The 13934-nt window shown below is 30.9% G+C and overlaps 1 protein-coding gene across 5 annotated transcripts; it reads left to right on the forward strand.

Annotated features, from left to right (window-relative positions):
• Window positions 1-1068: 1068 nt before the first annotated feature.
• On the forward strand, window positions 1069-4010 carry LOC123223393 (probable mediator of RNA polymerase II transcription subunit 26c). Of its 5 annotated transcripts, none has more exons than XM_044649159.1 (9): window positions 1075-1928; window positions 2013-2081; window positions 2178-2260; window positions 2331-2404; window positions 2504-2550; window positions 2670-2703; window positions 2786-2925; window positions 3168-3273; window positions 3595-4010. In XM_044649159.1, exons 1-9 carry the CDS (start codon window positions 1518-1520, stop codon window positions 3711-3713), a joined length of 1083 nt encoding a protein of 360 aa, XP_044505094.1. In that variant the 5' UTR covers window positions 1075-1517; the 3' UTR covers window positions 3714-4010. The 5 variants fall into 5 exon arrangements, 4 of the variants coding, with proteins under 4 accessions (XP_044503610.1, XP_044502862.1, XP_044505094.1 ...); XM_044648391.1 differs by having other exon boundaries at window positions 1078-1928; window positions 2501-2550; XM_044647675.1 differs by lacking the exon at window positions 3595-4010 and having other exon boundaries at window positions 1069-1928; window positions 3168-3563.
• Window positions 4011-13934: the final 9924 nt, after the last annotated feature.

Below are 13934 nucleotides of genomic sequence, written 5' to 3' on the forward strand. Positions count from 1 at the left end.
AAATAATAAATAAAATAAGTTAAATGAAATGGATAACCACTATTCAACAACTCGACTCCCTCTCTCTCTCTCTTTTTTCATCTGTCCATCTCCCAAGCCTTGTTTCAAAGGATTAGCGTCAAGTCATGCCGTTCAGCAAGTCAGCATAACTAAAGCCAACACATTTATTTTAATTTATATAGATAAATAAAATCGAACAACCCCCAAAATTAACCAATAAAAAAACAAAGGTCAAACGACTTGTCCCCTCTCAAAGGTTTAGTTCTTTCTTAGGTCACACCTACAAAATTCTAAAAATATAAATATTTATCTATTATCAAACATCTATTAAAATTATCTATTATATATAGTAATAAAATTATTATTTTAATATTAATATTAAAAATATATAATTTTATCTTTTTTTTTTTATATTTTAAAAACCAATAATTTCATCTTTATTTAAATATTTTTAATTTTAAAAAGTGATTATTTCTCTTATAAATTTTTTATCTCCCCTCTTTGACCACCACTTCATCTCTGGCAACCCCCTCATCCCACCCTCATCGTTAGCCGACTCTCCCTTGCCATTGACAAATGAAGAAACATTAACAAAGTCGACGTGCAGATAAAGACGAAGTCTTCGTTTCTCCATCTGTCCACGGAGAGAGATGAATTGTCCTCATCTCTCCTTGTCGTTGAAGAGAGATGAGGACGATTTGTCTCTCTCCATCGATAGACAGAGAGACGAAGACTTCATCTTCATTTACTCGTTGACTTAATCGACGTTTCTTTAGCTGCCGATAACGAGAAGAGCTGGCTAACGGTCAGGGAGGAAAGAAGAGGTAGCCGAAAATAGAGTGATGGTTGGAGAGGAGAGAGAAAAAACCCTAAGGAAAAATAGTTCATTTTCAAAACTGAAAAAATTGAAATAGGAATAAAGTTATTAATTTTCAAAATATGAAGAGAAATAAGATAAAATTATATTTTTTTAATATTAATATTAAAATGATAGTTTTATCATTATATATAACAAAATATTTTCGTAGGGGTTTGATAATAAATGGGTATTTGAAAATTTAAAATTTTGGGGATGTGCATATGAGAATGGAGTAAACCTTGGTGGGAATAGGTCTGTTGACCGAAAACAAATTCATCTAGCCATCTGTTTGCGGGGAACATACGATTCCACCATCAACCCTCCACAAACTTTGATCTTCACTTGACTTGATGCCCTCTAACATCAAAAACAAAATAAAATTTAAAAAATTCCCTGTATTTCTCTCTAACTCAGAACCTATTTTTGCTTATTTTCTTTTAACAAATTTTGCTTTCAGATCTACTTCTCTTAATTGCCTTTTTATTTGATAAAATTTTTAACCTTTTTCTGTCAGACTTTCTTCATTCATTCATTAACTGGTTGTACTGTGTTTTGTCTTTAGATCTGGTCATGTAAACCCAGGTTCTGTTTAGAATTAAACGTCACTTGTGTTCCTTTTTTTTGATAAATTTATTTATTTTTATTATTAAAATTTTCGATGGATTTGGATGAATTTCGATCTATTCTTGACTCGGCGAACATGGACGTGTGGACGTTTATTGACACGGCGATTCTGGTGGCGTCGCTGGACTACACGGCAGAGCTGAAGCAGCGCCGGGATAAGATTGTGGAGAGGCTTTACGCCACGTGTATTTCTACGCGGTGTCGAAACTGTGACTTCGGTGACCGGGGAGATAGTCGGCCTAATGGAGATGACATTAAGATTGAGAAGGAGATTGAACATGACGGATTGAATAAAGGACACGTGTCGCCCTACACTCCCCGTTCAGTTGATGATGATGATAACGATCATGATCAAGATGATGATGTGGATCCTTATTGCGGTCTGTTTGATGATGAACAGAAAAGAATTCTTGAAATTAAAGAGCATCTTGAAGATCCTGACCAGGTTTCTTTTTTCATTTCAACTTTTTGTATTTATGAATTTTATGAATTCTTATGAAATTGGTTTGATTTTGTTTTTGATTCTCAGTCTGAAGATTCTCTGATTGATCTTCTTCAAAATTTGGCAGACATGGATATGACATTCAAAGCTTTAAAGGTTTATTATCTTTTTTAGGAAAAGTTTGTGTTTTTGCTCTTATTTTTTCAGTGATTGAACTTCAAAACTTGATGATGACTTAAGTTGTGATTACAGGAGACCGATATCGGGAGGGATGTGAATCGATTGAGAAAGCATTCATCAAATGATGTTCGAAAATTAGTGAAGCATCTTGTTAGGTATTAAATTTGTGTTCAATTTCTAAGAATTACTAGGAAAAATTGTTGATTTGGGAGTTTAATTTTGCAGGAAATGGAAGGAGATTGTAGATGAATGGGTGAGATTGAATCAACCCGGAGAAATTGGAGCCTCGGCAATAATGGGTAATTTGAATTTTGATGAATTCTTAGTTCATAATATTCCGTTTCTCTTTCTGGGAAATTTTTCTTGAGAGGCTAATTAATTAATGGTGATGGCAGCAGATGGAGACTCACCCCAACAAAAGATTCCCCAGAATGGGCATCACCAGGTGAAAGATAAACTTTTTTTGTTCTTTTATTTTCTTGGCAATTTGGCTTTTCCTGAGAGAGTCGTTGAAAATTTGTTTGTAACTTTCTTTCTAAGATTCTTCTGTTATTTGATTTTTAGGTTCCTGATTTTGCATACTCTCCAAATCCTCAGAGTGAGTAGAGAATCTAATTCAAAGTTGTAGCATTTGATCGTTTGTCTTTATTTTTATTGATTGAGTTGTTTTGGTTTGATAGATGGAAGTTCGGGGTCAGACAGGAATAATTCAGAGCTGGAAAGGAAGCCAAAACTGAATCTGAATACAAACCCGAATCTGTCCCGGAAAGAAGCTGCTGCTTCTAAACCTCCAACGGCTCATGTTCCTGCAAGTGTACAGGTATCATATGCACCAAATTAGAGTTTTTAATTCTCTTTTTTGGTTGCTGAGAAAATGGAGGGTTTAAAATCAAACTATGAAGCTTTTGCTTTCCCAAAATGAGAAACTCACAACTCAACTATGCACAAAACAGTTGAGTTTAGCTTAGGTGGGTGGAGTAAATTAGTAAGTTTTCTCATGTGAAAACACTTTCAAAACTTCCTCCCAAAAGCACCCTTTTGCTCATTTTCTGAATTTTGCAGCGGATGAGAGAACAACAACAGCAACAAAAGGAAAAAAATTTTGATTCCGATAGGCTTGCTTCAGCTAGAAAACGGCTTCAAGAGAGCTATAAAGAGGCTGAAAATGGTTCGCTATTCGATTTCTATTGTCTTTATTGGGTTGTACATGTTAATAGTCCTAGGATGCTTCCGTCCAACGGGTACACATACAATCAGCCAGCGATACGTGCTTCCGTTGTTACTATTTTGCGTTTTGTCAATTCCGGACTTGCATCTGTCTATATAAAACATAAACAATTTAAAAGATTTTTTTCTTTTTACAATCTCTCCAGTTCAAGTAGCAAGTCCAGAATTTACAAAAATGCAGAGTTCCTTGGAAATTTGTTGAGGTAAATTAGGCAAAACTTTTATTGTTCTGATTGGAGTTGTTTTGGTTGTGTTTGTGAAGCCAAAAAGCAAAGAACAATTCAGGTGATGGACATTCATGAGATACCAAAGGCAAAGCCAAAAAATTCCTTCTTTGGAAAGAACAAAAGCGGTGGACCACAAGGAGGCAGGCATTGGTGAATGAATTCGGAAAAGACAAGATCATCCCACAAAAAAAAAAAAAAAAAAAGGGCGTTTATGGGTACACCGGAAAAACCCAAAGACCGGTTTTTTATTATTTCTTCTCTTCTTTGTGAAGAAAAAACAATTTCCTCTTGATTAATAGCTAAGTAAACAAAGTAAAATAGGTTTTCTTTTCTTCTCCTTTTTGTGGTGGGAAAAATACGATCATATTAGGGTTATATAAGCTTAGATGTAATTTATTTTTGGAAATTGAGGGATGAAAAAAAAAAAAGAATTAAATACTTTTAATCGGGACAATTTGTTATATAACTAAACTTTTGTTTTTGAGAAAAACAAATAGTAATTATAATAATAGACATAACCTAAACGCTTAAATAATTGATATCTATTCAGAGGAATTGATTAAATTACCTATTAGAGGGGTTCACCGTCTTAATTCTAACCGTTTTAATTAATTTTTTACTTAAATGAATTAGGTAAGAAAGTATATATTTGATTGATTTGTTGTTAATGTTAATGATTTAAAAGGTTTTTAAATATTGTAGGACGTAAATGATATTTTTAAATAATAGAATTTTTAAATTGATTTCATGAAATTATTATCTGAAAATAATTAAAGAATTGACTTTATGAAATCATTTAATCATTTTAAGTGTCAAAAAAATGGGTTGAAAATATATGAAAATTAAATTATAATATGAGAATCCATCTGCACACAAATATTAGTTATACATATCAAAAAAAAAAAAAAGAATTTTCCTTAATTCAAATTCTAAATTTTCAAAAAATTAATTAAATAAAAAATATCAATTAAGCCCTTAAGCATTGCCAAGTAGTAAAATATTTTAAAACTCTTATCACATCTATTATAATAATATCAATTGACCCTTTCAAACATATTGTCTAGTAAAATATTATAAAACTTGCAACCACACATACTATAAAATATAAATTAACATGCTAGAGGTTAACCGCTAGTAAAATATTATTTGACACCAATGAAGAAAAACTTTGAAGTTAGAAGTACTAGTAAAGGGAATTCTGAATATCCCTTGAACTCGAACAAAACGAATTTTCAAAGAAAGGGTGAAGCTGTTGTAAAATAAGATACTACCAAAGAGCAAGATAAAGGAATGAAAGATTTACAAGAAAAATTTAGCTATATAGAAAAATTCGAAATTTCTGAAAACTTGAAGCTTATTGAAGCCAGCAAAGTAATATTAGAGACTTGGATGTTCAATGCTATATAGTCCTAGCTTTGGGACAAGGCGAAGTGGAACTCTAGCAGATATTGTGAAAACTAGCTAATAAACTAGTTTGGCTCGAAACAGATAGGATTTATTACTAAGAAGAAGAAATCTCAAGAGGAGCTGTTACAGTTACATTTAAAGTCTAGACTACTTAGAGATGTAGCTAACTCTGAAATACCTTATCTTGAACTAGTCACTTTAAAAGGATTAATAACACATCTGAAAAAGGAAGATAGAAAATATTTTTAAAAAAGACTTTCTGTATTCCTAGATGGACTTATAGAATTGCATGTTCCATAGAAGGTTTTTCGGAAAGGATTCTATAGATTATTTTTGAAGAAAGGATGGATAGATGTAATTGAGATTGAAGTGCAGAAAGCGATGGTGAACCCCGAAATACCAGATGCGGTTAAACAGACACTTTGTCTATTTGATAGAAGAATTCATATGTTTACTTGTGTGATTACTTCGTCGGTTCAAAAAGATGACAACGTTCAACCTGTACAAATCTAGGAATTTGTTGTAGGAGAACCATGGTATAACATAATGGTTCATAAAGACGTCTTAATGGGATAGATAACATTGCAACAACTTCATGAACTTAAGAAAGTAGATGGATACTAGACAAAGTTACATATTGTAAAGTTATTTATGGTCCAATCTAGGTTGGAAGAACTATTGAGGAAAAATGAGATAGTTCAAATCGACAAGGGGATAATAGTTATCTTGTCAAAGAAATACGCAAAAGTTCCAAATACTTTATTTAGGGAAAATTGAGCCCAAATACAAGATATAGTTGAAGGTTTTATACTTCATAATATATCTAAATAGGCTTTGATTGAAAATACAAAGGATATACTTTGGCTTGTTATTACTCAAAAGGTTGAAGCTCAAACCCAAATTGCATAAGCCCAACCGAAGGAAGAAGGAACCTTTGGAGATTTCATAGACTCATTAGATCAACCCATAGAATGAGCCCAAGAAAGGGATACCTGCTTAGCCCAAAAACAAAAAGAATAGCATATGTAAATGCAATGTGTATCAAATATGTGGAAGACAAATGGAAAACAAAGATAAGAGATCAATTGAGAAGATAATGTCGATACTCTCAAGATCAATGATTAATAAAGAACCACTTGGAATTTACTATTATAAAATATGTGAAACGTGATTGACATGTGGGAGACATAGACCTCAATGTTTAAAACACATAGTTGTAGTTTTCCATCGGCTAGAAACAACCAAGTACCATTATTATTTGCTTTTACTGTTTACTTTTACTATTTTAGAATATGTTGTCGATAGATTTAAAATTGTTTGAAATCCAGAGGTCTTTCTCTTCTATAACTAGAAGAGACCTAGCTAATATTTGTAAGAGTGATAAAAATTACAAAAAGAGTGAATATATAAAACTCTTAACTTGCTCAATCATTAAGAGGCAAGGTATTTTTATTCAAACTCTTCTTACTTATATTATGGTTATGCACTTGATAATATAAATAGTTTGTTTTATGTTAATCAATGCATATCATTAATAAAACTTGAGTAATATGTTATGATCATCTACTAATGATAATCGCTTTTTGTGATAATTAGGATCAATAACATATGAAATTTGGTGAAATTGGTGAAAAGATCATTGTGATATCAGAGAGTTAGAATTACATTTTCCCCTTAAATTTACATATCTTGAAAATATATTTTACATGTTTTTGTCAAAATCATACCTAGAAATTTGATTTGCCCATTTTAACACAATCACATCATTACCATTCCTAAATCACTTTTCCATTAACAATATATCAGTTTTCACTAAAAAGGACACCATTCATCATAAAATAATTAACAATCCCATGACCAAAAAATAAACAACCAACATTGAAAAAACACAAAAATCTTTAAAGTAAAGACAATGAGATAACATTTAGGGTGCGTTTCGTTAGGAGGCCTTAAAGATTACTCTGATAATCTATTTTTTATTATTTAGATTGTTTTGTTTGGTTTATAAGTAATAAAATATTTTGGTAATGTTTTAGTACCAATAGTAATATAACAGATAATATAAGGAATAATCTGATTACCACATCTAGCTTAGGTATTAAAATATTACTAAGGTAATCTTTATTTTATTATTACTATATCCTCATTTATTAATTTTTTTAGGGCAAAAATAATCTCATTTTCAATTAATCTAACAAATAACATAAAAAAATATTTTAGAATAATTATATCAAAGGGTATTTAAGTAAAATAATATTTTAGTATTATTTTATTATTTCTAACCAAATACAATAATTATTTATACCTACCAATTTATCAAACATAATAATAATTTATATCCAATAATCTTCAAGGCAATTTATCTTTAAGGTAATCATCTAATTTTAATAATAAAACATTCTCCAAACTAAACGCCCCTCTAAAGGTATCAAACTATCATCCTTTTCCTAATAAAAAGACTAAACTTTTTTTTTTTAATTGAAATGACCAAACTTTTCAAATTTTCTATTAAATGAATCAAATTTTCTAGCGAACTTATTGAAAAGACCAGATTTTCATTATTTTCTATTAAAGGTATTGAATTATTCCCTAAATTCAAGCTATGTTAAATAAGAATAAAGTTTTAGTTTTTCCATTATGAAAACACCCTAATGGCTAATATAATCCTAAGAGAATTAATAGGATTATATAAAACTTAATGCAAATTGAATCTTTTAAATAAATAATTAATAAAAAATAATCATAAAAGCAATTTCAATAATATACTCAAGCATAAGCAATAAACATAAAATAAAGAGTAAGAAATAGAAAGACTTAAGATTTATAGTGGTTTAGAGCTTTCTCTTCCAAATTTCCGACGTCCACTTCTTTAAGCAATCAGTTTGAAAGTTTTACTTGTAAGTAATCCCTTCTTTACAATACTTCTTTGGAATTTTGTCCCAATACACTAGATTACCCAAGATTACACCCAATACAATAGTTTATCTAGGATTTTTCCTAAGTAAGATTGAATACAAAATTTGTGAATGAATAATGCCTCCACAAAGGCTAATGCAAGGAGTAAGAATAATTTTTTCTCTCAAATAAGTGAGTTGTAAACTTTAGATAGAATTTAGGAGGAGAAGAAAAGTATATATTTTTACATTAATGATCTCTAACATATTCTAACTCAAAGAAGCTTTAATTTATAGTCTTGGATGGCTGGAATTGTTAAACATTGATCATACCTTTTAATGGTCAAAATTTCCTTGTGCTTCACAAATGAACGGACGTGCAATTTAATATGAATGAGCAGTCATAGTTTTATCTGATTAATTCTTGAAAATTCAGACGTTTGAATAAGCATTTTGAACGAAGACACATACAGTTTAAATTTTGTTTATGACCAAGTGTACATTGCACTTTTGCAAGTGTTCATTTGATACTAGCTTGAATTTGAGTTACACTTAGGAGTGAAGTCTAGACATGGAACATTTGAGAAGCAAAGTTATACGGGTATACTTTGATCAAAAGCCTAGGTGTACATTGATTTATATGGGTGTACATTTTCTTGAAGGTGTTGAAGACTAGGTGTACAAAAGTTGCAAGCCCTAATGTACAAGGTTGCAAGCTCAGGTGTACTCCTGTATAAAGTGTAGGGGTACATAGCTCAAATCTAGGTTTACATTACTTAAAGCCTTGGTGTACATTGCTTAGAGCTTTAAATTATGTTGCTTATTGCTCAAAGCCTAGATGTACTTCTTTGCAAGAGATAAAATTCAAGTGATCTATTTTTCTTCAACTTCACAAGCATACGAATTCCTTCATGCTTTGAAACCAGGTGTACATGCTTGAAGCTTTGCATTTTTCAACTTTTGTCCAATTTGGTCATGAAGAAATTCATGCCATGGACAATTTAGATAATTTTATGTAGTTTTTGTTGTCATCAAAACATCTATGGTCCAACGATCTCACATTTTTTTATTGATGACAAAAATTAAGTTTAGAAGTAATTTAAACTTGATGAAAAATGCATACAAACTTTGATAAAAATTTCGATTACAACATTTGAATATTCCCCCTCTTTTTAAGTTTAAAGCTTTCCCTGAGTTTATCATTTCAAGCACAAGTTGCTCTTATACATATTCATTTGAATCAAGCCAACAACCAACAAATTTATTTTTCATTATGCATATTATCAACAATTCATCTCAACATCAATTTAATTCATTATTAATTTTACAATAAAACTATGTAAACCCACTTTGACTATACAAATGTGTATACATTTTCATGTATTATCATATGATTGAGTGATTTTGAGTTAATAATAAAGTAACATCCAATCATATGATAACGCATATATACACATAGTATTGCTCTTAATTGTAACAATATCAACAATACCATTATGCATTTTGACCAATTTCTCCCTATTTTTGTCATTAATCAAATAAGGGGGAATTTAAACCTATCAAAAAAGGCATTTGATTTAAACATAATCAACAATAACATCACATATTAAAATTCAAAACATATCAAGATCAACAATGTTCCAACTCAAGAAATAGCTATTATTATTCAAATATTTACAACAAAAAGCTTAATGAATTTTTTCTAAACAAAAAGCCTATGCAATTGCAATTCTCCACTTCATTCTAACACAAATATATTCATCATAATATTTACTCAACATAGCATTATTTCAATCATTTCAACATTGTTATCATAACCATTCAACCATTCAACTAATATAACTTTATCATCTAATTAATATCAATCATTTCAACATAAAACGATTTCATATGCAATATAGCATTTCAACAAGATATTTATACATTATTCCAAAATTAATTCTAGTCATCAAAGCTAATGTAAATATTCTTCAAAATTAAATATAGAAGAAAAATTACCATAATATCAAAACTAAATAACATCAAAGCAAAATCAATGTTCCTCAAGCATGGTATGAGAATAAAAAAAATTAAATGCATGGAAGACAACTATGTCTAAGATAGAGACTGATCATTTCTGAACCTAGACTGTTGAAGACTAAACTCCTAAAAATCATGATTTAGTTGGAAAGCTTCTTTTTTCAAAGAATCCACTTTAGCATTGACCAAGTATATCATTTCATTCATGGACCCCAAGTCTTGTCCATAAGTTTGCATTTGACCTTCTATCCTCTCAAGGCACTAAATGATTATTTGTGACTTAGTAAGAGATTCTTCCTCATTCTGTTGATCTCTTACTCTTTTTCCTCTTTGGTTGTAGTGAGCACTTGATTCAAACATTAATTGAACTTGAGATGTAGTTGGTTCTTCTCTTGGTAGATCCCTAACTTCTTGCCTTTCCTTTATGGCTCATATTAATTGCCAACCGTGTTCTCTAACTTTTTCAATCAATCTCAGTCTAAGGAGAGAGTCTATATTAATCCATTGTGATTCAGAGTATTCGTGAATAAACATTACATTTCCATTTTCCAAAGGTAGACCCAATTTTAAGGCAAAGTAGGTAATTAAATTTCCGAGATCAATAGGCGTACTTAAATTTTGTATAACCCTAATTTTGATCAACCATTTTGTTGAATCTATTTGTCTACCTTGCAAAAAAACCTCTAATAGTACCATATCCTTAACCCCAACATACCCATTAGCGTTAGTTCAAATATTTAAGGTGCAGGAAATAATCCTATGCAATATTCTATGGACGAAGTTTTGTAATTGACATGATCTCGTAGTGTGAGAATCAAAAGGTCTTACCCCACCTAACCAATGCCAAGTTGCCTATGAATCATAATCCAATGGAGTATCTAATAGTCCCTTACAATCATGTTCCAGCTACTCAACCATTTTTTGTAATTTCTCAATGCATATTTTGAAGTCTAAATTTCATGATATAACTTGTACTTTTTTTTCTATTTCTAGGCAACTTTTAGGTACTATAAAATTCATAACCCAAAGTACTATCAAATTCATAAATCAAATTTTCATACATATTCAAACTTATGAATAATAATTTGCTCCATTTTCTAACTCTAATTAAATCACTAATTCCATTACCCAAACCCAACTCATTCAAAATATTGAATTCTAAACTTCCCCTAACAAAAATACCTCTTTTTTCTTATCATTCCAAGCAAACCCGATAGTCTTCATTTTTAATCTAGATTTCATATGGACCTACTTGGCTACTTGTTATTTGTGATGTTGGATGAAATCTCTTATGAAAATACAAGTGGGGGAATGATTTTAGTGCAAAATGGAGTGAATTTATGTAGGAAATTTTAAGTTTTAGTAAGATTTTGAGTGAGATAAGAGAAAAATTTTGAAAGAAGAAGAAAGAGTGTTGTGGCTAAGGCTTGAAGAATTGTGAGCTAGCAAGAAGAAATACACCTGTGCTTTTACAAAATGAAAAACCTATGGGCAATTGAATTAAAGAAAACTAGACAGACCACTTGCAATAAATCAAGCATACCTTTTTAGTTTTTTAATTAATTTCAATTCAATTTATTTTATTAAAACAAAACGCAAGTGGGCTTTCTTTATAAAGAAATTCATGGGAGAGAATTTATAATGCCAACTAGTAGGCTTTTATTTGTCAAGCAAATGTATAAATGAGATTTTCATTGATAAAGCAAAATTATTCGCAAAAATATATTTATCCTAACTGCCATTTAATTAAAAGTGGTCAATCGAAAGACATTAATGGTCATTTGTAACACCCTCATGTAAGTTTAAGGGCATTTTACTCTTTTTTAAGCTTTAAATTCGATGATTTTTTTAAATATTAGTAGTGCATGCTCGTGTATGGAGATATATAGGACCATTATAGTTAGCAAAAAGTCAATAAGTGAATCAAATTGTGATTGCAACAAAACATAAGGTTGCTTTAGTTATGCAACTAGACATGGCCATGTATGATCCATACACACCCATGTATCGCATCCTGGAGATAAAAAATAAAACATGATTAACCCTAATTCTTACACATTCTTTTGTATTCCCAGTTGCTCAAAAAGTAAAAGTGTGAGAGAGAAGTTCATGGTCACTAAAGGAGTTGCCGCTAATAACTAGAATCACTATAGTCATGCTAGAGAGACGTTTTCATTAGAATCCAACTAAGTGAAGTGACTTCCTTTGTTTGATCATGTGATTTTGTGGAATAGTTCTATTATATGCATGATCCAAGGATTTTCAAATAGAGTAATGATGATCTAGTTAATAAAATTGTTGTTATATGCAAATATGAGGAATTACATGCATGCCTAATCTCTTAATTGTGTGAATGTTATATGTTTTGGCTTGATTAAGGCTTTAGAGCCATGTATGTTATTGTGGCTAGATAAATCGTATGAATATCATATTTATGGCATGTAGAGACTTTTTATGTATACCTTAGAATAAGTGATCTTGCTGAATTTACAGTTGAAAAAATATAGAAACCCTAGAATGTGATTTCTAGATCGTGACACACCATCATCTGTGGTTTTATATACACTCATGTGTTATTGTAGAAATTTTGAAAGTCTGAAGATCCCATGCTCGTTCTAAGGGGAGAAATGCATGGTCGTGTGATTTGAGACACACGCACATGTATGGATTTCCAAAAGTGGATGGTGTGTGCCAGAGGATAAATGGTTAGTACACGTGGATCCAAGTACACGAGAGTGTGTCCAAGTTAACTCTTTATGTGTATATGTTCTATACATAACCAAGTGTTGAGTGTCACACGCCTATGTGTGTGGTTCAAAAGGCACACAGGCATGGGTTGAAAAACACATGACTATACTGCCCTAGACAAAGTCAAAAGAAGATTATACCCCTAGGCTATGTGCATAAGAGGGGTGAAAGTTATACAAGAAGAATATTAAGCTAATAGAGTATAAAAAATTCAAGAAAGATATAGATGAGGTGTTCGACTATGTGGAAGACAACATAAACTCAGATTGGTCAAATCAAGGTCAACAAGTTAGCAACCTTAAGACTAGTGTCACAAACTAGATAGTTACAAGCTATGTGTGTAAGTGACGATATTTGTGAGAGCAATAAGGCTGGATACCCATGAGATGCATCATGCACTCAACGCCAAGGTGTATAACCATCTAATTTTGTTCAAGTGTGTGTGATAAGGATGTGACTTTTAGATATTCCTTATATGATCAGTAGGATACACCATATATGTACCCGTGAGAAGGGTTATCTGTGAATAGTTTGTCAGTAGTTTTAATTAGCTTATATGATAAAGGAAGGAGCTACTATCAGAGATTTTCTTGTGTAATCAAGGTGTCCTAGTTAGATAGCTTGATAGGTCATTTGGTATGTGTGCCAGACACTGTAGCAGTTTTTACTAGGGCATCAAATATGTTGAATCTGGCTTGGGTTTTTATAGTTTTTATGGATAATCAATGTCAAGACACTGAGGTGCCATAGTATGACAATGTTTTGCTTACAAATGGAATGTGAGTTTTACTACCAAATAATTTAATATCCAAGAATGCCACAAGGTCTCCACTTATTAAGTTTTACTTAAGCATTTCCTTTTATATGTTTTGCAAGTAAAGGTGAGTAGTGGTGCAAGGGAGGATCCAACTATCCAAAGAGCAACTGAATGAGGAGAGGGGTGTTTATGTCACTTCAGCTTTACCAAACATATATTTAGTATTTTTATTATTGTTATTACTACTTTCAGACATAATGGTTTACTTAAGATTTATAGTCATTTTATAACAAAGATTTCAGATGTTATTTTGTGAGTTTGATTAGCAAAGCAATTATTTTTTTCACATCACCTTTTTGCACACTTTATAATTATGATCATGCATTAAAGTTTTTGAATAGTCTAGTTTTGCATGTTTCTTTTGGTATATTCCCATCATGGGTATGTATCTAGAAAAATGTGTTATATTTATGGTATTAGAGCATGATCTTGGTAGCTAAAATGATGAGAAGTTTTATGTGTTTTGAAAAATACATATAAAGTTAAATAA

The sequence above is a fragment of the Mangifera indica genome, chromosome 1 (genome assembly GCF_011075055.1).
Source record: "Mangifera indica cultivar Alphonso chromosome 1, CATAS_Mindica_2.1, whole genome shotgun sequence".
Lineage (NCBI taxonomy): Eukaryota > Viridiplantae > Streptophyta > Magnoliopsida > Sapindales > Anacardiaceae > Mangifera > Mangifera indica.